This window comes from Phoenix dactylifera, chromosome 13 (genome assembly GCF_051530095.1).
Source record: "Phoenix dactylifera cultivar Ajwa chromosome 13, Ajwa_hap1_PhDact_Kaust_v1.1, whole genome shotgun sequence".
NCBI lineage: Eukaryota > Viridiplantae > Streptophyta > Magnoliopsida > Arecales > Arecaceae > Phoenix > Phoenix dactylifera.
This window is the reverse complement of record NC_143202.1, coordinates 26,536,951-26,563,028: the sequence shown is the minus strand read 5'-3', so window position 1 is coordinate 26,563,028 and position 26,078 is coordinate 26,536,951. Positions and strand designations below refer to the sequence as shown.

Here is a 26,078-nt window from a genome sequence, read left to right as displayed (position 1 = left end):
ACCCTCTCCATCCGTGGGCCAGTTCGGTTATCCGACCCGACCCTCCGTGTGAGTACGTCATACCTGGCACCACCCAGGCTACCAGCCGACCAGTAGCGCTTCCAGACCCCGTGTCCAGGCGTGAGGCATCCGGTCTCCAAATTTAATCGACGCTCGTACGTTTCGAACCTGAAACCACTTGGTTGGAAGCAAACGCCCCATTCTAAGGTGGTAAGGATACTAGAGATTTGCCCACCATTATGATGCACAAGGCCCATCCATAATCCCCTTGGTTTTGCATTCACGAGTCGTGCATGACTACAGATACTATTGATCGCGTTTTGGATGCGTGAAACAGGTCATGCGTGCATAACTAGCCAATAATTTTGAAAAATTAAGAAGCAAGGCAAGTGATGCGCAAAAAAGATCCGAACTATTCTCTTTGGTTTTCTTTCGGTCTGAGTTTATAGAAAATCAATTCAAACCGAAATAACCTGATTAATTTTTTTTTTATTTTCTTTTGTATATAAAAGAAAATTTTTGTGTTTAGATTTAAAATAGCCCATTGAATATCAACCCAATAAAATCAAATTTCTTGAGTTGATTTTTAAATTTTAATGTTAGAAAATAAATTTAAATCGGTTCGGTCAGAAGCATAACTCCAAATTGATCCAGCTTTACATAGGCCTCTAGCAAGAGGGTGTCAGAAAGAGAATTTAAAGAGTTTAGGGCCACTTGTAATCTCAAAAATAAGAATTAGTTAATTCAAATGTAAAATGATTTAATTTATTTTTAAAATTTAGAAATACCTAGTCCGTAATCTCCTTTTGAAGCTGGGAATGTTGAAGGTTACCCTAGCAAGCCTAGTTAATCTCTCTTCCATGCGTGCCTCTTCCCTTTGATGAGCAGGTTATATCTTCATAAACAATTCGCCCATCTAAACGGGTCCTTTATAGATACATGCCTATTAACTGAGATCTTATGTTTAACAGAAAGAGAAACATAAAAAATATATCAGCCAGAAGTAAAATAACTTATCTATTATCTCATAAATAATGAAAATCAAATAACTAACAGATTCAGCTATCCATACTTCCTTGGGCTGCCTCTCACATGTCCAATATTCTACTTAGTTAAAAATTCATTGAAGAACTGGTTAGAGTCCAGTAAGTACTTGATCATTCATTAAGATACCTGTAAATAATTCTTCTCGTCATCTCTATGAAACTTGTGGAGTGAAAATTCACAAATAAATGGCAATTAAGACTTTATAAATAATTTTTTTATAAGATATTCTCAATTCATAAACCTACCATCTTCACATAAAATTTGCGAAAGATTCAATAACTATAAGGCATCCATCCAAAGAATCTCTCCATTCTGAATTGTCTTATTTACTATTCATCGTTCTAGAGATATTTTATGAATGCACTCTGTATCTGTTTTTCTATATTTTTGTGTAGTATTTTATTTTTTGATTCAGATGACAGTGCTACTAATGTGAGCTGCCGATGTATCAAAAATTTTTTTTTCTCTTAATTTTTATCTCAACTTGTTTAAAAAGCATTATTTGGTGCTGCAAGGAGGGTACAGCTATATTAACTTAATGACTCCTGAGTAATTAGAGACTTAACTTATCCTGGGGTCTCCATCGGTCCCAACTCCCAAGCGTTCGATGGAAAGGGGCAAGGAGCTTTAATTTTTAATAAAAGGAGTACATTTATCGCTTAATGCAATAACCCCCCGGCACCCCCTTCCACGATCGGCGGAGCGGTTTGGAGTTCCAAGGGCGGAAAGGGATCTGGTCCTCCGCCGCCATGCCGACCACCGCAGGCGTCTCACCGTCCTCCTCCTCCTCCTCCACCACCACTACCAGCGCCTCCTCCGCCTCCGCTGTGACCTCCGCCGCCTTCCGAAACCCTAACCCTAGCGGTGACCCCATGCAAGCTTCGTTGGAGTCCATCCCTAAGGCCCAGTCCCGCATCCACGCCCTCGCTGCCCTCCTCGCCGCCCCCGCCCTCGCCTCCCTCGCCGACTCCGACCGCCCCGCTCGCTCCCTTCTCTACTCCTCCGACGCCTACGCTGCCGTCTCCGCCGCCGTCTCCGCTCCCCTCTCCGGCTCTGGGGACGACCCCCTCTGCCAGTGGCTCTACGAGACCTTCCAGGCCTCCGACCCCGATCTCCGCCTCGTCGTCCTCTCCTTCCTCCCCCTCCTCTCCAGCATCTACCTCTCCCGCGTCGTCGCCACCTTCGCCGCCGACGCCCACCAGCCGTCCCTCGCCGGCTTCGAGGCCGTCCTTCTGGCCCTCTACTCCGCCGAGGCCAAGGCCCGCGCTGGGAAGCCCCTCCTCGTCTCCGTACCCGACCTTTCCCAGCCCTCCCTCTACCACTCTCCCCGCCCCTCCGCCGCCGCCGCGGGCCCCCGTGGCTCCACCGCGGCCCACCGTGGCTCCGCCGCATCTTCCCCTTCCCACCCCGCTGCCCAGCCCTCCGTTGGTGTCCTCTCCCCGTCCCTTGAGCCTCAGATCGCGGTCAAATCCACCAAGCGAGCTTGCATCGTCGGCGTCGTTCTTGAGTGCTACTACAAGAAGATCGCCCTCATGCCGAGCCGATCAAAGATCGACCTCTGCGAGTTTGTCGCATCCTGGGCCGGCCAGGACTGCTCCTGTCGCTTCGAGCTCGACGACGAGCCCAATCCCACCTCTTCCTCCTCCTCCTCCTCTCCAGAAATTAGGAACTTCTCGGAGGACGATGGTGGGGTTGGGAAAGTGGCAGAGGGGATGGGTAAGCTAGGGATTCAAGAAAGGCCCAACGGCCACCAATGCAATGGAGAGGAGAAGGAGAGTGGTAGGACCTCGAGGGGGTCGAGGGTGCCGCTTCCTTGGGAGCTCCTCCAGCCAGTGCTGAGGATATTGGGACACTGCCTTCTTGGTCCGATGAACCCACAGGAGGTGAAGGATGCTGCGTCGATGGCTGTGCGGTGCGTCTATGCTCGGGCTTCCCATGATCTCGTGCCACAAGCCATTTTAGCTACCCGCAGCTTGATTCAGCTGGATAAAAATGCTCGGAAGGCAGCGAAGGCTGCGACAATGGCCGGTACACCAGGCACATCTTCCAACACAAACACGCCGAGAAAGTCAAAGAAGCCAGAGATCCTTTTGGTCTCAAAATGATCGGTTAGTGGATGATTTACATTGAGCAATGGAATTATGTGGTTCTGCGGTATATTTACATTGGGTTTGTTGTTTGCTTTGCGGCCTCCTGGAAGAATTGTGATCAATATCAATAGCAGCATAGATTATGTAAGAATTGTATGAAGTGTTTTTTTATTTTGGTGGCTATGAATGTATGTTATGTCTTCTATTACTGTTTGATTAAGGCTACATGATATTAATATATTTAGTTTTGTTGATAGATTTCCTTTTATTTTTACCCAAAAAAAAAGAACAAAATTAGTTCTTGGTTATTAGAGTTTTTCTTTTATTTCCCTCATGGTACCTGGCTTTCACTTGAATTCCAGCTTGCAATGCCTTGAGAACATAAATGGTGGATGAAGGTACAAGTATGGTCTTTGGACTTTACTATCAGTAAATATTTCAATAAAGTGGAAGGTAACTACCTAATTTGCCTAGCCTTGTGTTTAATTGCTAATTGGCATGTTAAGGAAGAAATTGGCAGTGGTTCAGTGCACAAAAATTCATAAATCTGTCCATTTTGGAAAGATATGCTTGGACTTCACTATCAGTAAATATTTCAAAAAAGTTGAAGGTAGCTAATTTGCCTAGCCATGTGTTTAATTTCTAATTGGCATGCTAAGGAAGAAATTGGCAGTGGTTCAGTGCATAAAATTTCATAAATCTGTCCATTTTGAAAAGATATCTTTCGATGGTGACCTTTTAATCTCGCCTAAATATTATTCATTTTAGTTATCTATAACCTTCTTCTGAATTTGTATTAAATATCTTCCCTCAGTTTTGTATGTTATGCGTTTGGAATCTAGGGACAATTGCAGGTTGGGTGGACAGAGTAGATAGAGACTCAAGCATACTTGAGCCCAAATTGACAAAATCAGTTGTTGATAGTCGTAAAAAATGATGATGGCAGTGGATGGGTAGTGGCTTGAAAGGAGAGTCTTCTCAAAAGAGGGGAAAAAAAGTTGGGGGGGGGGTGCAAAATGATTTCCCTTGGGCTTTTTTGCCAGGTCACACAGGCCATATGACTATGGTGCTAGATGTAGATTGTAGAAGTTTGATGATAGGTGTGTTTATATTTTCTGATGTTGTAGGGAATTTCGAGTTGCTATCATCGTCAGCCTTAGAACTTGCTACAGGAACAATATAATAAAATGCCCCATTCTATGAATTCCAAAGGCATCTTGAGATATGAATTGCCATAGCTATCAATTTTGTGACTTGCTATGAGAAAAATGGAACAAGCTGTCCATGCTACAAAAACCAAAAGCGTCCTGAGAAGTATTACTCTCTCCAAGGAATGAATTGTGAAGGAGAATATGTTTCTTTCCAACCTATCTATTTAACTTGCTTACAGATGCATATGACCTAGTTATCTTCTTTCTAGATCAGGTGGACATGGAGGGCCTGTAAGCAACAAAAAAAATCATATACTTTTTGTGTCATTTTCTGTTGTCAGGACGCCTGGTCTTTTGCTTTAATACCATATCATTTGATGTCTCTTTCATGGAAGGAGTGCTATTAGACATGCAACAAAGTTATTGCAATTCCTTTTGTTTTGGGATGGATTGTTACCAGACAGGGAAAAAATTCATCTTGGATGTATCATGTGAATCTTAGGTGGCAAAGTTTCAACTTATACCTAAAATAAATCAATGAGATCATTTTTTAAAAAAAATTTAGTAGTTATTAATCAAATTTAGTAAGCTAGCAGGTTAGGTTAAATAAATAGGTTGCTGCAAAAGAAATTATGGTTTTGGATTTTTTTTTAAAGTTTTTTGCCTGTATGTTTGTATGAGCCATCATATCTGTGTGAATAATGATAATCTGTTATCTAACACCACAGGATCACAACAGACCATTAAGTAGTAGATGTTGGAGATATTACTTAACCATTGAACCAAGATGGTTTCTGACATATCATTTTGATATTAGATATGATGAACTTTGTTATAAATATACTTTATTTTGGATCTACCATGAATCCTGAGCACTGGATATGGGTCAAAAAATTTGGACCGCAAACTTTTTTTATTTTTTTGAGCAATTGAAGTCTTCCAAGCATGGAATTGTTAACAGCTTGTGAATTTATGACAAGATCCTCCAAAATTTTATCCAGCTATGGAGAGACAGATACAAATGCCTCTACGTAGCAGCTAAGCATGCACACAGAGATTTTGAGGGTGATTTTTCCCCTCCAAAAGTAAAATCCAGTCATGTCAGTGAACAATTATTCTTTGTTCCCCTTGCAATTACATATATTTTTTGATCCTCAACTATTTTTCTCTAGACAGAATTGGCATGCCATGTTTCTTTGTCTTATAGTTGTGTAGGATGGGTGCGTTATATCTGTAAAGATACACTATCTTATTTTCCGTCATCTAAATCCATTTCTCAGTTCTTAGCAATTTCCCTTTATGCAAACTTTGTGCATGGTAAGTCATATTTCTTTCCCCAAAGTGTAGGATGGACAAGGTGCCCATGCAAAACCTGATGGATTGCCTGATTCAATGATGCTTGTGATTGTATACCCTCATGAAACCCATACCTCGCGCCTACCAAGCACATTTGTTTCTCTCTATCAAGTCTAGTATAACCCCTTAGCTGGATAAAGAACTGCTAAAGTCTTTTCTCCCATTCGATTCCATCTTCACTCTACCTGATTTATGGATTGGATGTTTTTTGGAGGTATCTATTATTGTCTTGGAGTGCTTCTTTTCTTTGTTTGTCATTCTAGAGCTTTTTACCTTTCTTATGAACTTCAACACTTACATGGTGCATTTCCCCTCTTGAAGTTAGGGTTGGCTTATTATTCGAGTAGCAGTCTAGAAGTTCTTGCACCTCAAGAATGAGGCAACTATCTTGAACAAGAGATATATACTTGTCCGTAGACCATTGTTTTAAAAATCAGCCAAGGTATGCCGTACCGGCCCAAACTGGGTGGTATGGGGCATACCGTATAGGTTCGGTACCGGTACTCGGTACGGATGGCGCACCGACACTCGATACGGATGGCGTACGCCAAAATAATCCGTACCATATCGATACTGTGCTAGTGTAGCACCGGTACGAGGTCCAGTACTGAGACGGTGAACCTTGGCAGCCACTGTAATGGTTTCGAACCTAAACCACTGCGTTATGCACTATGGCAGCCTCTTATAGCATTTGGGTGTATTGTGCCTGATATAGTGGGTGAGAACTGCTACAGTGGCTGCTATTATGTTATATTGGGTGCTATTTTTCAAAGCGGGCTAGAGGTTTTAATTGGACCAGTTTAGCAATTAAGCAAAAATTTGACATGTTCAAGTGTTTATTGGAAGAAGGGCCGGTTCACTTATTTGGTGCTCTGATCGAACGAAGAGTGGGGAAAGAAGAGGAGAACAAAAGAGCAGAGTTGGGAAAAAATGGAGGCGTCCCTCCTAGCATTGTGCCACCAAAGCTCCAAAGCAAGGTCTGTAGTACTGGAATCAACATCCGTGCCAGTAGGTCAGTGGTACGGTACGGTATGTTCCTATGATGTGCCATTCCGGTGTGAACCAACAGGAAAACCAGCAAGGGAGGGGGAAAGGGAGGAGGAGAGGGAGTGGGAGAGTGCGGCAGAGAGAGAGAGAGGTGGAGGGAGGGAGAGCGGAAGAGAAAAAGAGAGAGGGAGAGGGCGTTGCTCCAAACTAGGCAGTTCGGGATGATTCCGCCTTCCTTGCTCCAAAGGCTGGAGTGCCCCTTAGTTTTCTGCAGCCGGTGCACCACTTGGCTTGCCGGACATCTGTATTTTGTAGTTGATGTTATGTGATTGTGGACATCTTTATCTTATGAATAATGCTATTATATTTAGTGGATGATGATATATGTTATTTGATTGTGGATCTTTACCTCATATGAATATTGATATGGTATTATGGTACCATGTTGATAATGTTTTATAGCTTTGTCCTAGATTTTTTTGCATGAAGTTAGTGTAAAGTACTGATTTTTGATATTTTGTAAGAAAAAAAACATTAATATGTTTTAATAACCTGCTTTGGATTTATAGTGCCTGCTATTTGCTTATCGCTATGAATCCCTTGCCACTACATGCCCGCGATCCACTTTTAATACATTGCCTTCGACCGGGGTGTTAAGGCTAAGTTGGTTACAGAGGGATGTCATTTAATCTTTTTTTTTTTCCGACACTGAAAGCGTTTGAACCGAATCTTTGATGAACTAGCTCATTTAATCGATTAGTATAAGTGTATGCCTTCATTTGGCAAGTCATTTTCATCAAACTATTGTTGCTAGGAGTTTCAAGTTCTTGGCAGGCATGAGTGATGTTTTACTTGGCTTTCTTGGTCCCTGGTCCTAGGCTATTAATGTTAATGTTAGTTGTCAATTGGCAAAGGATTTTCGTGAAAATCTCTGTGATTTGTGACACATTATTTATGCAGATTGCTATCTTATTGAGTTCATGAAATTTGTGCATCATTTCGGAAAATTGATGCTGCTTGGCTTCTTGAACTACAAAACTAAGCATTTTGGATGCGGTAGTTATTTGTGTAGAATTACAACATAAATGGTTATTTAATAGTTAAAATTTTAGCAATACCTGATCTTTCTTCCCTACTCTGGTTAGCAGTTCTAGACAGCAGATAAAACGAGCTCTGTTTCGTAAATGTTACCATAAAAGTATTTTTTTTTCAATTAAGCATAGCATTTTGCATGTAGAAAAAAAAGGTGTCCCATGGGGCCTCCTCTTGCCAATTTAATTAATTGTGGCTGCTGGGATTCGAGCCCAGGTCTCCACGGCCACAACGTGGAATTCTAACCAAACTACAGCCACATTTGTAACATGTTGCATGTTAATTTTTATATTTAATTTGAAGTAGTTGTACAGGGGATGGCTATTAATTACTAAATATTATTCTTTGATGAAGCACTACCTATGCACTCTCTACTATTGTTGATCGTGTGAATTATACTGATTTTTTGGTCTTCATTTTTTTCATTTCCATGGCTGACAATCTCAATTATAAGGAAACATGTCTTGGATGTCAAGATGATCCACAAATGGTGTGAAGTTGCCAATATTCTGTATCTGATTGTATTGAGATGACCTGGTGGGACGAAATTGCATTTTCTTTTTATTCTTCCTCCTCAGTGTATTTGCTTATTGAATGTCACACTTCTGTTACAGTCTTGCAACCATCTTAATTATATGAATGGCCACTAGCCTTGATAACATCAATGTACTTAGTTTTGATCATTGAGACGACCACCCTCTTTTTCTCTACATGCATCTAATTCTTTGTTTATTTGCCAATCAGATAGGTGTTGCTGCATGTTATTTCTTGAGAAGCTTAATGTATATTCTGTTTCCTGAATATCCATGAGGGCATAATACGGACCCTCTATACATTTTAACTGTGCTTGCATTTTTCTTATCTTCCATCTGATGGTTCTCTCTTTTTAATTCTTAATGGTCATTTGAGGCCAACAAATTTTTCCTTCCAAATTTCTTGCCACACAATTAGTACTATTCTGCCTATTTGATCCTTTAATGCATCCCTGACCATCTTCTGGCTCTCTCTTTAGTTGTTTTGATACGAGTCTGGATTCTTCTACTCTACACTTCATTCCTTTCTCGTCCTAAGTTTGTTTCCTATGTTGCAGGTTTCATCCCTCGTTTGATTCAGTCAGTTGCTTATTCTGGCATTCAAACACCAAGTCTGTTATATGAAATCACAAGTTCAGTGAACTCGTTGCCCACACTGCATTAGGGGAAAAGTAAAAAAGTTCAAATTGCCATTAGGTTCAGACATGCATACTTGCACAAACTTCTAGCAGCATGTATCTAGTGGCTATTATACATCAGCATGATCAAGTCCATGTCGTGCTGCTGTGTAGATTTGCACACACTTCTATCAGTTCAAATGTGATTTTTCGAGCCATTTTGATTTAGAAGCAGGGAAACTGGGATCTTGCCTCCCTGATGGCCAATATAGTTGTACCCATGCTGACTTCCTGATCATGGTATTCATACTCGCTGATATATACCCCTCAGGATTTTGACCACCAATGGCAGATCTCTGTGCAGGTGCATCAAAACAAGGAACTTGTTTCCCAGGAGGTTTCGATCTTGCCACCCGTAACAAAATAGTGTTATACCTTTGGATGTCCGGTCAACTGCTGCACCTCAACATATTTTGGGAAGAACCGGCTAGTTCTGAGTTCATGTGGCATTTCACCTTCAACATCAGTCTGAAGGAGAAAAAAAGAAAAAAAACCATTAAAGCAATCTTCTAAACGATAGCGATGCAGAAAGGGAGGGAAGAACATTGATGGTATTTCAACCAACAAAGGCCAGCAAGTAGACCATGAAACTAGCAGGATGAATAACCCAGCCTGCATCTGTTGGAGATCTGATGAAATTAGTTGAATCATATTGGTTTCAATGGTTTTCTGTGGCAGTCAATTTTTCTTGCATTGGTAGAATTTGTCTCAATTCCTTTTCTTTCAAGTAGTTTGTCCCATTTTGTTCTGTGAACTCAATCCCAGCAGTATTCTATTTCTTCTTCTCAAATGTGAGCAATAAACCTCTGAGAATTATATGGTATCTAAGAGCTATATTACAAAGTCTAATCCTATATTTTTCAGAGACTGAACTATAAAAAAATTGATAGATGTGAGCTGAGGTAGATCCCTTTTGGTAAAGCATCATCTTTATATTAACAGATACAAAGGGAAGTTCATCGAGGCAAAGAAGTTTTGAGTATTACACAAAATTGTAACAACTCTGTAATAGGTCACAGAGATGCGAGGCGGATCACATCTAAATCATCACTGCCTCATGCATGCGTCATTTGCTTCCAGTGGCCATTAGAAATTATCCTTGGAAGTATACAAATGTATTTAGAACTTTACACAACATGGCTAGCCAAAAGATATTATTTTGGTTCTTTGATTCTATATAAGCATCCAAGATTTACCTAGCAAATAACCGATGTGGGACTAAACACACGCACATACGGATTTTTACATATTTCCTCCGTTTAAATCCTGACATCCTCGTCACACTAAGAGTTCATGATCGGCCTATGGTCATTCCTAATAGATTCATGCTGTAGTGTCCCTTAATTTATATAGATTATGAACTGATATTTACTCTGATACCATTTGTAACAACTTAGGACTCCATCCAAAATAATTAGCTGGAAGTTATTGTTTGGTTCTTTGATCCTATATAAGTATTCAAGATTTATCCAACGAATAATTGATGTGGAACTAAATACACGTCCGCATAGGTCTTTACATATGCGGACGTGACAAGAGAATTGCAGGTAGCATCTAAACATGCTGCAAACACAGCATTAGGAGAAAATATTGTTACTAGAGTTTTACCCTTGCATCGAATCAATCATTAAGATCGGCTTTTCTTGAAGTATATGCTTTTCAAAATTGTCTACCCTATTTTTAATTTTTGCAAGAATAAAAATATAGAAGAAAATATGAGTAGGAGAGAGAGGAAATGCGATGTGAAATATATGATATATATAAAATAAAATATAGAAAAATAGCTTACACAAGCTTGAAAAAAAAAAATCTTTCGTATCTTTTATGTCAAAGAAGAATTTATTTTTCTTTACACGAATCTATAATTAGACCACCACCAACTACATGCATCTATCTCCGACATTAATTTAAAGTGACAACCGGGTGATTCCAATGTTAGATTTATGCAAAGAGAGATTAATCCCTTTTTTGGCATGAATTTGTTCTCTGTCATCTGTAACGGTTCATGGAACCTGTCAACTCCAATAATGCAAGACTATAGCTTCTCCCGTAAGTTCAGTTATAATACCAACCTACGTCAAGGATCAAATATACTGCGCAAAATATGACCAGAGATAAAGTCTACAAACCCATTTCAGCCGGTGATTCCCGTTTCCCCAGACTAATTTCTAAATCTAAGCCGTTTCTAAATCGTTTCCCCGCGCTCTTCTCTGGCCGCTGGAGTGGACCGTGCTCTATCGAAGTCAGTCGTCCACCGTCTTGTCCGCGACTCACGGCGAGTAGTCTTCGTGAATCGCATCGTCAACTATATCGCATGAACAAATACGGAAGCAAACGAAGCCCACGGCCTTTGCATTATAGGAAACGGCAGAGAGAAAAATGGGAAGAAAGAGAGTGGGTTTGACGACGACTCGTTCTGAAATCCCAGCCGCTGAACCTCTCGTGGGCTGCGCCCCTCCTCTTCCCCACCTTATAAACCCTTCTCTCCTATCCGGTTTCTCTTGTCCAAGGAGAAGAAGGCGGTGAATTGAAGCCCCGATCGATCGATCGATCGTCGACCACGCCGTGATTCGGTGCTGGAGGTCAGAGGTGACTAATGTCATGAATCGTTTACAAACTTTTCTTTCTTTCTTTTTTTTATTATGAAGATTCGTTTTTGATGTCTGCTTATTCGTTTCTGCGTCCGGTTTCGTGGAATTCGATGTCGCGGAAAGATGATCCTAAGCTTCTTGATGGGTTTCGGACTAACGTGTGTGGCTTCTTGACTTCGGGTAGTTTAAAAATATTGTTGAACTGAGAGCTACGGGAGCTGATTGTGGTTTCGTGATTGTTGTTTCTTTTTGTTGATTTGGAAGTTTTTTTGAATTTTTGTGGATGGTTTCAGTCAATAGGATTTTAATGATTCTTAATGTGTAAATGCTTAATTAAATTAGTAAACATTAGAAGGAAAAGAAAAATTTGAGCTTTGTAAATTTTTTTTTTTGCTTGGAATTTGAGAAGGGTCCTTGAGATTAATTTCCTTTTACAGAAGGTAAAAAGACGGATGATGACCTTCCATCAATGGAACAGAGTTCTTGCTTTCGCTGTGTTTTAATATCAAAATCATGGTTTCTTAACCCTTTCTCTTTTCTGAGATTAAATATGCAGATATTTCTAATTCTTACGAAGCCAGCTGAATTTGTGGAGTAGGCTTATTGTCAGGTTTTTATCTTTAGAGCCATGGATTTTTAGTTTCATCAACTTTTAATATATGCCCTGATATCTGAACTTTAGAGAGTTAAAATAATTAATGGAATCCTCAGGGTGAAAAGGTCAAATTTAGTTTTCAATGAGACCAGCACACAGCATTTAGTTTTACATAGAAGGAGTTGTAATATACAACTAAAGAAGAAATATACTGACGGGTGTGTTTTGTCCATTCTTGAAGAAATCTATTTTGATTCTTATATGTTATTCTAGTTCATTTCAAAAATTACCTTCTTGCTTTGCATTACTATTGTTGAACCTTGACTTGGGGGGAAACAATTTTCTGGCAGGTTTGCGTGGTGTCGATTTTTTCACTTGAAAGTTTCTGCTGCACTTGAGCAGTGGATATTTAAATAACTTTCTTGGAAGATATGAATCCATATATTGTTGGCATCTTTGTCCCCCTTCTGTTCTCTTTCATGTTCCGGAAATCAAAGGATGGAAAAAAACGGGGAGTGCCTGCTGATGTTGGCGGAGAACCTGGATATGCAATTCGTAACTACCGTTTCACTTCCCCTGTGGAAACTCAGTGGGAAGGGGTCAGAACACTTGCTGAATTGTTTGAGCAATCCTGCAAGCAGTTTTCATACAAGCCTTTACTTGGATCTCGGAAGCTTATTTCAAGGGAAACAGAACAAACCCAGGATGGTAGATCTTTTGAGAAGCTCCATTTGGGAAACTATGAATGGATGAGTTATGTTGAAGCTTTCAAAGCTGTATGCAGTTTTGCTTCTGGTCTAGTGCAGCTAGGCCACAAAAAGGATGAGCGTGTTGCAATCTTTGCTGATACACGGGCAGAGTGGCTGATTGCCTTACAGGTGTTTTATGTTATCTTATGCTTATGCTGGAAATGAAATTTGTAATTTAGACATTGTTCAATTTGTTGCCATATGCTTGAGATTTTTTCTCTTCTTTATGCTTAGTAAAACATGAAGATACTTATGGTAGGCAAAGATTATGGGCATAGGTGGTTTTATGCTTCTTTGCATTTTGCTTTTAGTTAGAAATGCTCTTTAGTGATTAAGAAAATGGAAAGTTTAAAATTGTTTAAGTATCTTATTTGCATATCAATGACTATGATGGCGTGCTAACAAACCTCCAATTAAACATTTTAAAAACTAAATATGCAAAAACACCTTTGCTTAACATAGGATGCAGTTCAATTACTTGGAATTTATCGTATAATATTGGTGTGCTATCAGCAATTACCTATTGATTCTTAACTTGGTTTTTGTAAGTGACTTGTTCTATAATTTTGAACTGCAGATTCATGTCAGGGCATAATGCATAACAACTGCATGTTTCCTGACTACATTTATTTTCAATTTGCTAATGTGATTACTTTTGCTTTCTTGAAATAGGGTTGCTTCAGGCGAAATATCACAGTGGTCACTATATATGCTTCCTTGGGGGAGGAAGCTCTTTGTCACTCATTAAATGAGGTTAGATTGTTACACATGTTCTCTACATACAGAGTCTACATATCCTGCATCAACTTGACTAAACATTGAATGTATAACCTGCACTGTGATTTATATGCTTTCAATTTCTATTCACATTTCAGCAGCTATAGACAAATCTATGTATTTCAGTATTTGACATGTTTAATTAAGGATATGTGGTAGCATTTTTATTTTAAACCTAGGTCTTCCCTGGTAGTTATTGCTCAAAAGTATTGCTATTTATGATTGCAAAGCTATTTGCTCTTGAAATATTTATCTTACTCATCCTAAGTGTTGATTAATTTGCATAGTCATTCTCTTGCTATGACACAGCTTTTTTTTTTTTTTCAAGTGATTTGATCATTCTAATGCACACTTTTATATTCCTAACTTTTACATTTTATCTATATCCGCAATGTACTTATGTTTTCCCCATTCCCTCAATCCTTCTCTTCGAATGGCATGACTTTGATATTCGCATATACTTATCATTTTTTTTCATTATTGTTGCTTAGACAGAGGTCTCAACTGTAATCTGTGGATATAAAGAATTAAAAAAGCTGGTTGATATAACCGGACAACTTGGCACTGTAAAACGTGTGATTTATTTGAATGATGAGGGCATCTCAAACGAAGTATCATTGGCTGAGAAGAATACTAATTGGACGATTACATCGTTTGTGGAAGTAGAGAGACTGGGCCAGGAAAATCCTGTTGATGCAGAGTTGCCTGTCTCAACTGACATTGCAGTGATCATGTATACAAGTGGTAGCACTGGTTTGCCTAAGGTCGGTTCAAGCTCTGACATTCCCCTGTTTCTTATATCCGTTTAGAAATTATGTTTTATGATGTTTTCACAAATCATTTTATTTTTCTGGATGGTATGCTAATTTTGAAGCTATGTCAATGCTTTGTAGTTATGGTGAACAATGTTTTAACCTTATAACCTCAGGTTGCTAAAAACTTCTCTGAGCTATGTGATTACAATTTGAGACTTTTTCATGAAACGGCCTTGGCATGTGCTTGGGCATGCTGCACAGTGCACTTACCTGTGTTGTGGATTTGGTTTGACGATGAACAATTGGACATATGGAATGTACCCTGAGTCCCTGACCATGCGTGACATTATATCTTCATTTGTTACACAAAGTTTACATGCATATGTATGTGTGTGTATCTGCATCTCTGTGCGCATGCAGGCATGCATTAATAATTCATTTGTCTGTGGGTCTCTGTGTGCATGCATGTTTGCAAACACGTGCTTTCATGTATACTAATGAATTGCACTTCCTTTCCATGATATGTACTATACCCATTATCTAATGATGTATCTTGATTAGTAGCTTTGTTCTGTCAGCTGCAACTTTGATGCTGTGATGGAGTTCAGCTGTGTGCATGCGTTCATACATGTACCTGTTCGCCAATTGCTTGTTCAGTAAACTGTTACCTTAGTTACTTGTTTTTTAGCTCAAGTTATTTTTGTGAAGGATTTCATCCATGTGCAAAGCGAGTTGGTGTTGGGATTCTTTGGCCTCCCTTTTTTTAAACTTTACAAGAAAAAAAAAAAACAGTTGTTATGAAATTTCAATTTCTATATGCTTTATCACATTTCCTTGTCATTTTGCTTTTATCCCTAACCTGATTCATATCACCATAAGATGTATAGTTAGCCCTACTAGCTTCTTTTGCTGATAGATATGACTTCTGTATATTTCCACGTTCTCTCTTAGCCGCTTTTAGCTTAAAGCATGCCTGTTTTGCCAGTTTTGTCTTTTGGGCCCTTACATTTCACACTGAGCTGTTTTTGTCTGCAGTGCTCCATTTTGAACTCCCTAGTAACTTTTTTATTACTTTCTAATTGAATCTGCTGTCTGAGCTTTTATTTGCATTTGTTTCCTTTTTCAGAAAATAGAATACATTTTCTTTTTCGGCTTTCACTTTAGTTCATGGTTATTGGTTCCTAATATGATCCATTAAAATATGCTACACGAGAACGGATCCCATATGAGAAGTCTAGGGATTAAGATTCCAGAATGACAAATATTGTTATCATAGACCTAGTTAAAGGATTATTTTTTAAAAAAGCTATTCAAAGGACCTTAGTTTCAAATTTTTCTTAATTATTTTGTTCTTATTCACAGATGACCACATTCAAATTCCAATCTTGCCACCATTAGGGCAATGCCCTTAAATTATGAACTTGACCAATCAGAATAGACGGGAAGACCCGGCAACATAGCCTTACCCATAATCATCTTCCTACTAAAAGGCCTAATTTTTGATAATATTTTTGGTAATATCTGCTTTTTGTTGGGGGTCCCTACCATGCTTTTGATCTTCGCCAAACTGAAAAATAACCCAGTTTTTTCATGATAATCATCCAATTAACCTCCACCATTAATTTGTCATTGTCAGCATTGACGACTCTTGTCCATTCAATGATTTCATTTTTTTAGCAATTTCAAAATTACTTTTGGTGCACATGAGAATGTCATGATCATAACCTAGATGAGTAAGCGGACAGTTCTCGATATTAAGCTCATCTTCTAAGGAGTCTTATGAGTAGTTCCAAATATTCTTCATGTTAGCTTTTGTACCATTCGCTGCTTATATGTTTTCAATCTCCTTTTGCTAGTTTTAAGTTAGTATAGAATTTTGTTTGCGTAAATATATGAATTTAAATATACGTAAGATTTGGAGCCTAGCAGTTTTCTGAATGGAAAATTTATGATGTTAATCATGACTAACATCTAAAATGGCTGAAAAATTAAAATTAAATATTTCGGAGATTTCTTGTGCATTGAGTGGTAAAAAATCGACAGTTTTTAATCTATATAACTGGCTTGAATAGATTTATTAGTTGAAATTATTCAAACCTGGCTAATTTGGCTCATATTTGTTTAACTTTTAAAATGTGATTAAGAATGGTGCAGTACTATTGTCACACAGAAATCTCACACAAAAAGTTGCACAGTTAAAATGTAATTTTTCTGTGGCGTCGCCCCCTGATAGACTGTGACATGTCAATGTCAATGAATGGATTCATAAGAAGTTAAATGATACATGTGTAACTTTTTAGTGTGAGATTTCTGATTTACTAAAGCATTTTGCCAAATAACACAGATCCTTGAATCATATGACCTGCTATATATTTGGACACATTAGTTCTACCAGCTCTATCCTTTTTTGTTCACTTGATGCACATTTCCAAGCCTTTAAGACATGTAACTTTTGTTAATTTGGCATCTTATATATTTATTTCAGTATGAGTGATGTGGATTCTCTGTTTAGATGCCAAACTGTGTATTATGCACCAAAAGAATCTGGGCTTGTGTCTTAATAGTACAGTTCTATCCCTCCTCATTTTAGATGGCAAACCATGTATTGTGCACCAAAAGAATTTGGGCTCAAATCTTATTAGTACAATTCTAGCCCCCATCTCTCTCTCTCTGTGCAAGTGCGGATGCATGTTTGTGGCATCCATGTATTACTAAAAACTCAGCAATGCTGAGGATGCTGCTTAGGATAGTTATGTCTAATTATTTTTTTCTGGCAACTCTCATGTAGGGGGTAATGATGACACATGGCAATGTCCTAGCTACCATTTCAGCTGTTATGACAATTGTCCCTGCACTTGGTAGTAAAGAAATATACTTGGCATACCTGCCTCTAGCTCATATTCTTGAGTTAGTAGCAGAGGTAAGGGTTTTCAAACTACATCAACTACAAACTTGGATTAAACCTCATGCATGTTATTCATGGTTAAGTTTCTTCTTTTCTTTAGCTAATGTTCTGTTTTGTGCATATTTTGCACGTAGAATGTAATGGTTGCTGCAGGAAGTTCTATAGGATATGGGTCACCTTTGACTCTTACTGATACATCTAACAAGATAAAGAAAGGAACAAAGGGTGATGCTTCCATCTTGGGACCAACACTGATGGCTGCTGTACCTGCTGTTCTTGACCGTGTTCGTGATGGCGTGCGGAAAAAAGTAATGCCATGTTTCCATGTGAATTTTTAAGTATAGTTCTGCACATGATTTCCTTGAGACTAATTGCATGTGTTTCTTTTTCTTTTTTCCCCTTACAACATTTTAGGTAGATGCAAAGGGTGGCCTATCAAAGAAATTATTTGATATTGCATATACTCGTAGGCAGGCAGCTGTTAATGGAAGTTGGTTTGGAGCGTGGGGTCTAGAGAAGATCCTTTGGGATATTCTTGTCTTCAGAAAGGTTCAATCAGTTTTGGGAGGTCATGTCCGTTTCCTACTTTCTGGAGGGGCTCCACTCTCTGCTGATACACAAAGATTTATCAACATATGCATGGGGTTAGTATAATATACAGAGATTTATCAACCAAAGAAAATAATTCAGAATTAAACTATGACCTATTGCATGCATTTACAGGTGTTTTAATTTGTAAGCTTTTTAAATCAGAGTTCATGCTTTCTTTATTCTTTATGTTAGGAAAAAGATGAAGTAGCAACTTAAGGACTGTTGGTTCATGCAAACATAATTCTGCAATACACTTTTTTTTTTTGAACAATGGAACAAATGCAACAAAATGGAATAAATACTCTCGTTAATTTTACCAACTGGTATATGATGCCTTAGATCCTGGGCTTTTTGGTATATTTTGACAAAGTTTGTGGTGTTTTTTTGCAGAGGGTATCTGAGTATATTTATTCTCATAATTCTTGAATCTTTTATAAGTCACCCAATTATCTTGGATGTTTGTTAGGCATTACATTGCATAATTCCAGGCAAGTGTCATTAGGATATTTAAGGGGAACTAAATATTTTAAACTGAAGATAGATAACGGTACTTGACCTTTATATGGCAGGGGGGTTAGAGGAACTCTAAATCTTAGGGCAAACAAGAAAAGAGTTGGTGAAATTTCAAACACATTCAAATGTGAAAAATGATTTCTAAATGAATGTAAACTCCCGAGGCATGTAACCACAGACTTCGGTAGAACCAGTAATCATCAATCATGGCATTGTTAATGTCATAATTTCAGCTTATTCTTTTACTTGTCTATTCCTCAACCAGAGACATTGTCCCCATTTTTAGTTTGAACAGAGTGCAGGTGCATGCTGATGGTAGTTGAGGGAGAATCTTTGTATGGTAGTTTCAGATAAACAAAGGCGTAGATGAGTTCCTAGATAATGTTTATAAAAAAATATACGGTATTGAGATTACAAGATTAAGTTTTAAGTGTGAATTCAACTTTGAATGCTGGTTGTATGGGTGCCAAGCACATTGTAAAACAAGGACATTCAATCATGACTTTTAAGAAGGTTGGAGATTTGGAAAAAATATCTCAGATTTCTTCACTCTTTATAACTACACACACAAAAAAAAAAATCTTTGCCTTTTCCAGTTATCTTTTCAAATCAATTAAATTAAAAAAATTGGAGGAGTGAAGATAACATCCAGATATGTTGAAGGGTTGTTAATTCTCTTTTCCAACCTGGATTCCCTATTTGATATTATACCACATGAGGAGGTAAATTTCCAGAAATGTATTTTATATTGACCAATGGACCTCAGGCATGTTTGAAGTTACCTTCTGCTGACATAGATTCTTTGTGAAGTGTACCATTTATTTGACATTTTTAGTAAATTATCAAGTTAGGGGTGCCTTTATGTTAGCTTCCTCCTTGCGATACAATATCCAATGTTTATTCTCTTTGCCAACCAAGATTCCCTATTGGCGATGATCACACATGAGGAGGTAAATTTCCAGAAGTATATTTTATATTGGCCGCCGAACCTCAGGCATGTTTGAAGTTACCTTCTGCTGACATAGATTCTTTGTGAAGTGTACCATTTATTTGACATTTTTAGTAAATTATCAAGTTAGGGGTGCCTTTATGTTAGCTTTCTCCTTGCGATACAATATCCAATGTTTATACTAGGTAATATGTCAACGTCTTGTCTTCTTGACGTCATTTATTCTTCTTCAGTGACAGTCTCGTGCGATTTCAAAACATTGATGATTCTTCTGTGAAGAAGATTGTGGGACATATTGCACAATTCCCTTTTTGGTGTCAAACTTTGGGTTTTCAACTCATTTGTTGACCACTTCACTTTTTGCCAAGAAGCACCCAATAGCTTTCTTATAGGTAGCCTTGCCAAAGTAAGGAAGACGTTACTAGTTTTCAACTTTGAATCCCTCTGAGGTTGGAAGAATTACAGCTCCAAATATTAAGTCGATCAATTATATGTAGACGATGATCTCTTCTGGTTAATAGTAGGTTCATTTAATTATTTCAGCTAACAATATTTACATTTTTATGTTTGTAGTTGATCAAATGCCTGCATGCCTTTGAACTAACCTTCTTTATATGATGTCCAGGGCTCCGATAGGGCAAGGATATGGTCTCACTGAAACTTGTGCTGGAGGAACATTTTCTGAATACGATGACACATCTGTTGGTCGTGTTGGCGCTCCACTTCCTTGTTCATATATCAAAGTAAGAATGTTATTTTCTTATTTCTTTGATAAGTATAACTTCTCGAGGATATTGCTTTGGCATGACTAATTGGCAGTTCTTCTATTGCTAATGTTTTTTTTTCATATTTTGTTTATCATCTGTTTTCCTGCAATTACACCTTTTGAAGGATGCGAGTTTATGATGCCTCCATGTATGCTAATTTTTTCATGTTCTATGCTTTCATGAAGTCCGGTTTTATGAAGTTCTTTGCATATCATTTATGCTTTAATTGATTTTTTCCAACTTTCAGCAAGAAGCATGCAATTATTTTATCATTATATCATATATTGTGGGCAACAATGTATTTCTTGGCATAACAGTGAGTTCCATATGAATCCAACCCCTAGTCATTAGTCTATCTATTAAAAATATATGCTAATGACAATTGAAGAACTTTTAGGTCTATATATATGACTACTTCCTACACTTTCTTACTTGTATGCGTTCTTAGTATATTCTCATTATGACCTTTGTTTCTTCTTTCTCTTATCAAAATTGCCAAACTACTCTAGCATCAGCACGTATAATTCATTTTTGTCTCCATCTTTTTAGGAAAAGAACCTGTAAAGATTGGAAGAACTTATCTGTTAAATTTTACCAATATACATGTCCTATTTCTCCTCTTGTTGCTCATATCAATTCCTATTAAAACCTCATGGAAGAAATAACATGCTGAGGTAATGGTTTCTTTGTTACTATTGGATGTTCAATCTTTATGAAGACTAGCCAGTGGAAGTTTGTTTGTCAGTTGCAACAGCTAGGTAGTATTCAAAACTGCAATAGATAAGAGGATCCTGTCAAATTTGATTAGTCCACCATATATGCATCTTCATCCAATACTATACACAAATGTATTTATCAATAAAAAATGTCCTTTACATAGTTTATCCCATATTAAGTGTAAAACATCCACAATCATTAACATAGGGTGCTTCTATGTATCAGCTGATTGATTGGCCAGAAGGTGGGTATTTAATTACAGATTCACTAATGCCTCGAGGGGAAATAGTTATTGGGGGTCCGAATGTAACTCCAGGATATTTCAAAAATGAAGAAAAAACCAAGGAGGTTTACAAGGTAGGTTGGTATCACAATGCTGTAGGAACCTGCTTTACATGATTTCTTTGAGGCTAATCACCAAGTATTGATGTCTTATTGAAAAGGTTGATGAAAGGGGGATGAGATGGTTTTACACTGGTGATATCGGGCGATTTCATCCTGATGGTTGCCTTGAAATTATTGACCGTAAGAAGGATATAGTGAAACTCCAACATGGTGAATATGTTTCTTTAGGAAAGGTATGAAAATTATGTATGGTATGTCTGGCATTATTGCTAACCAACTTCTTCAGATACAAAGATTGCTGTCAGTGTCACTTCATTATCGCAAAATAACTATGCCTTCACAGGTAGAGGCTGTTCTCATTGTGAGTCCTTATGTCGACAACATCATGCTCCATTGTGATCCTTTTCACAGTTACTGTGTCGCACTTGTGGTAGCTGCACAACAAGCAGTAGAAAATTGGGCTATGAAGCAGGCAATTGCTTACAGTGATTTTGCAGATTTATGCCAAAAGGAGGAGACTATCAAAGAAGTGCATGGATCATTAGTAAAGGTTTGCATTTATTTTTCTTATTATTTTATTCATTATAAATAATGATAAGAAACTGTGCTAAATGCTTGGTGGTTCCCTCAGTTTAATCAAGTATGATCAAATGGGACGGTAGTTACCTCCAAAAATAGTTCAGGGTTTCTAGTTTTGTAAAGTCTAGTTGTAACTTACTAAAATATTAACATATACTACTCATTTTAAAAGTATGCTAAGCTTTCCTCAAAACAAGTAGTATGCTACGTTTACTGTGTCTGCTGCATTTTTATCATCACATTTTAGTTGGAAGTTAAATGTTTTCAATCAGAGTTAAGGGATATACTAGTCATTGTTGTAATTTATAAAACAAAACATGATGTGAAGAAGGAAAGTTAATCCATCTGTGGCATCGTGTTTTCTGCAAAACCTCTGCCTGTATCCTAATTGAGTACCTAGAAGTACAAGGATGAACAGACTAGGACTCTGACTTCTAAACAGTGAAATATTCCCTGGTTTTCTATACACTATTAGGCTAACTTACCATGCGCCAGTAATACACCTAGGCTGATGCATAGCGACCCTACTGATACCCTCTAGGACAACCCTAGGACTTTTTTCCATCTCAATTTTATGATGGTGAGAGCAGTTTCCTGGAGTTATATAATTAATATCATAGCTTGATGATTGGATCCATCTTGGATGCAGCTGAAAATTTGTTTTCTTTTCCTTTTTTTTCTTCAAAAGAAAGTTTTAATAATCTGTAAACATACATACATACATACATACATACATATATATATATATATATATATATATATATATATATATCATTGAAGAAGAGAGGATGCTAATGTTCAGATGAAGTCTAGGCTAAGAGCTAAGCTAATGGCAACTTACTTGGGTGATGGTTCAAAGAAGTGGCCTATCCTAAAAGGGTGTTGCATCAAGAAATTAGGTAAACAACCTCCTAATGGAGGAGAGCGAACCCACCAGCTAAAATGTCTCAAGAGAATGCTGAATTTCTCACAAATATAGGAACTTTTGTTCCAAGAATACCGATTTCTTTTTTCCCCCTATTGGGTCGGGGAGTGGAGGTTTAAAGAATTTCCCCTTTTCTTTCTTACATGATGTTTGCACGTTGGTTCTCATCTCTGCTAAATATTTAGTTCCCGATCCCCACTCTTCATTGTATACTCTATCCTATGGTTGTAGGACATGGTCAATACATCGTCTTTCCTTCAAGGTGTATGTGGTGCATAATTTATTTTCATGGTCTTACACAACTGATTTCTTTATGGTTGATTTCTCGTCGCTTGTAATAATTAAAATGGTATAGAAAACTGCTTGTAGGTATGTATTCTGGTGGTTGTGTCTCCAAATACTTCTATGATGGAAAAACAGAAAACAGAAACAAAGCAAGTTATTTTCATTTTGATCTTATATTGTACAGGCAGCAAAACAAGCACGTTTGGAGAAGTTTGAAATTCCATCCAAGATCAAATTGCTTCCCGAACCATGGACACCTGAGTCTGGTCTCGTCACTGCTGCACTCAAGCTTAAGAGAGAGAACATCAGAAAGGCGTTTGCTGATGATCTTGCCAAGCTGTATGCTTGAATCCTAGGCAAATTTATGAGAGGAATTTTGGGTTCATGATGCTTTCAGTTTGAACAGAAGCAGCTGCTCCAGTTATTTTTCTTGTTGATGTGCCCAAGTTTTTGTAGTCTAAGGTTTGCTTTTTTGATCAAAATATTAAAGTTTTTATAAAGTTTGTTTTTGGTGAATCTGAAATGTGCAATTTACATTAATTTTCAATAAATTTTTAAATAAGCTGTTGAACTTGAGTTAGTGCACTCTAAAGCCAGAGTTGTCGTCCTCAATCAGAATTATGCCTTCATCCAAGAAACCGATATTCTTCTGGCCAACACACAACACTCTTTCCAGCAGCAATCGCTGTCCAAGAAAGCGTTCCACATCTTTGATTCGTTAAAAAGAAAGGCTAGATAGAAAAGAAATGGGGAAGAAGAAGAAGAATTTAACATGTTCTGGGTTCGAAGGCCATGACCTGCTGCTTTGACAGAAGGCATGATGCTCTTCCATGAGTTTTGGTTTCTCAGTGTTGGTGAATGCATGATGCTCCACCATCATGCAAAAGTCATGGGAGAAGAAACTGGTAAAGATGAAAAGGTATATTTCCAGCAGGAAGCCTCCAAAAGAACGATCCCATTCCCCTCTTAACACAATTATTGACGGACAATAAAAGAGAAACGGGCGAAAAACAAGACTTTCTTGTCGCTGGGGCGGCGGAGGGCAGCCTCGTCGGCGGCGCAAAATAAGACGGCGGGGGTGGCAGAGCATCCGCATCTCACTCTCCTCCTCCTCTCTTTGTATCTCGCTCTGTACATACAGAGATATTATAAAATGTGTATGGGTCGTCGATGTCTTGTCGGTAAGCTCATCACCTGGAGTCCGCTACTTCGCTCGCTGTCGATGGCGGGGGCTCGCCTGAGCTCGAGCGACCGCCGACCGTGGAACCAGCGGCGACTCCGAGACTAATAATAAAAGCGGGCGAAATGAGGGTGGAGAGAGATCCCAGGGAGCTCCGGGATGGCCTTTTTTTTTTACAGTCCCCGTCAAACATGCGCCCCTGGAGTTCGGTCTACTCATGGAATCTGCAATATTGTATTTTAATTTTTTTTTTTTGCTAACAATTTTTTAAGCCAATGCATTCTGATGCCCAGATTTGAGCCAAAAAAAAAAAGTGAATGATTCATTATTGTTGATCTTGAAATCTAGGAGGTTTTAGTGCTGTGCGCATGAAGTCCATAAGTAGTAGTGATAGCCCAATAAAGCTGTTAATAGTTGGAAGAGTAATGCTGTGGGAAGTGTTCAGTTCGTGCCGATAGAAAGATTTCCTTTGACTCATAGCAAGAAGATTTGTATTACTTGGAAGATTTTGTGTCATACATGGATATGGTTGAGCAATCGACAGGTTGCCAGCGGAGCACTTGATTAGGTTAATGTTTTTTTTTCTTGTGTGCACTAATAAGAGCTCCAAAGAATTTTTCTAGATGGAATTATTTGCAGAAAAATTCTCTAAGGAACATGTTAAAAGAAGGCAGATCTTATATATTAACAAAAATGATTAAATTCAACAAGTTTGACTGTTTGTGATAAAAGTTCTATATAATAAATATTGCTGGTGAGCAGAAGAGCAATAGAAAGATTTCATATTGGATAGCTTATGACTTTTTCTTTTTTCTAAAGAAAAAACTATACTTGAAATTATGCAAGTTGCATCACACATCTAAATATATTTAATTACAAAAAAATATTTTTTTGAGAATAATTGGTTCATAATTTTGAGGATTCAAAACAATAGAATGAAAATAGATGCTGCATGTAGGATTTTCCCTTCATTTTCAGATTTAATTGGGTAGGTCTTCCATTTGAAATTCGTGTGGAAGCTAACTTGCCGTTCTGCAAATTGTCTGTTTGACAATGATTCTATCATGATTCCGTAAGTATAAAAATTATGACTAAAAAGAAAATTATTTAGAAATACTTTTGTTTACGTTGGAGGGAGAGATAATTTTGATAAATGGGCTGTATCTTACTTGCGGAAGAAAAATTCATCTTCCTTCGTATGAAACCACTATTAGATCGTACAACAGCCACTTCGAGACCTACACAGATGGATTAATGAAAATACTCTAAATGCTTTGAGACTATGTTAGGTGTGATATATTTTTTTCGTTTTTAATTAAAAAATATCTAAATAATAAGAAATATGTTAGGAGAAGGATTTGAATCTTCTGTATCTTTTGTTTAACAACCTATTTTAGCTATACTTGGTTTTACAAGATGGAAGAAACATTTATTCAAATAAATAATCAATATATTAGAAGAAGGGTTTGAAATTTCAATCATGATGTAAACAACTCAGTTCAGTTATGCTCAATTTTACTGAATGAGAGAAACATTGGACAGGATACATCGATGGAAAGAAAAAAGAAGAAGAAAGGCAAGATAGGGAAATATGAATGATTAGACATATCTCATACGCGAACATATTAGCAGAATATGATTATTCTGATTTCAGAGCAAATATATATGACAATTGTTGGACCCACCTTGGATTATTAGCATGCTCTCTAGTGGCAACATGTTTAAATAATATTTATCGATCTTTGCTATTAAATATTGGTTTTTATTAGTGTGTCGACATTATAATCATTATAAAAGATTCTGCCGTGTTTGGTTAATTGTAGAACTACTAGTGTATCACAGTGCACCTAAGCTACCTAAACGAATGATCATTTTAGTAGAACTACTAGTGTATCACAATGCATATTTATGGTAAGTGACAA

The 26,078-nt window shown here is 37.9% G+C and overlaps 2 protein-coding genes across 9 annotated transcripts; both read left to right on the top strand.

Annotated features, from left to right (window-relative positions):
• The first annotated feature begins 1,641 nt into the window (after positions 1-1,641).
• LOC103703199 (uncharacterized) lies at positions 1,642-9,782 on the top strand. 6 transcript variants are annotated; one of them, XR_015972672.2, is made up of 3 exons: positions 1,642-3,155; positions 3,500-3,590; positions 9,226-9,782. XR_015972672.2 is itself a non-coding variant. In XM_008785974.6 (2 exons), exon 1 carries the CDS (start codon positions 1,797-1,799, stop codon positions 3,150-3,152), a length of 1,356 nt encoding a protein of 451 aa, XP_008784196.3. In that variant the 5' UTR covers positions 1,642-1,796; the 3' UTR covers positions 3,153-3,155; positions 9,238-9,782. The 6 variants fall into 6 exon arrangements, 5 of the variants coding, with proteins under 5 accessions (XP_008784196.3, XP_008784198.3, XP_008784197.3 ...); XM_008785974.6 differs by lacking the exon at positions 3,500-3,590 and having other exon boundaries at positions 9,238-9,782; XM_008785976.6 differs by lacking the exon at positions 3,500-3,590.
• Positions 9,783-11,172: 1,390 nt separating this feature from the next.
• Positions 11,173-23,492, top strand: LOC103703200 (long chain acyl-CoA synthetase 9, chloroplastic-like). Of its 3 annotated transcripts, XM_088710044.2 has the most exons (13): positions 11,336-11,522; positions 11,648-11,704; positions 12,470-12,997; positions 13,541-13,621; positions 14,137-14,409; positions 17,189-17,320; positions 17,440-17,613; positions 17,720-17,949; positions 19,984-20,101; positions 21,068-21,199; positions 21,286-21,420; positions 21,531-21,737; positions 23,161-23,492. In XM_088710044.2, the coding sequence occupies exons 3-13, from the start codon at positions 12,551-12,553 to the stop codon at positions 23,323-23,325; spliced, it is 2,094 nt and encodes a 697-aa protein (XP_088566170.2). In that variant the 5' UTR covers positions 11,336-11,522; positions 11,648-11,704; positions 12,470-12,550; the 3' UTR covers positions 23,326-23,492. The 3 variants fall into 3 exon arrangements, with proteins under 3 accessions (XP_008784202.3, XP_008784201.3, XP_088566170.2); XM_008785980.6 differs by lacking the exon at positions 11,648-11,704 and having other exon boundaries at positions 11,173-11,515; XM_008785979.5 differs by lacking the exon at positions 11,648-11,704 and having other exon boundaries at positions 11,173-11,522.
• The last annotated feature ends 2,586 nt before the right edge of the window (positions 23,493-26,078 follow it).

Excerpts from the sequence above, each read along its gene's own strand:
- LOC103703199 (XM_008785974.6), top strand. The coding sequence starts at position 1,797 with ATGCCGACCACCGCAGGCGTCTCACCGTCCTCCTCCTCCTCCTCCACC.
- LOC103703200 (XM_008785980.6), top strand. The coding sequence starts at position 12,551 with ATGAATCCATATATTGTTGGCATCTTTGTCCCCCTTCTGTTCTCTTTC. Across the intron at positions 14,410-17,188 it reads GTAGCACTGGTTTGCCTAAG|GGGGTAATGATGACACATGG; the intron begins GTCGGTTCAAGC and ends ACTCTCATGTAG. Across the intron at positions 21,421-21,530 it reads AATATGTTTCTTTAGGAAAG|GTAGAGGCTGTTCTCATTGT; the intron begins GTATGAAAATTA and ends ATGCCTTCACAG.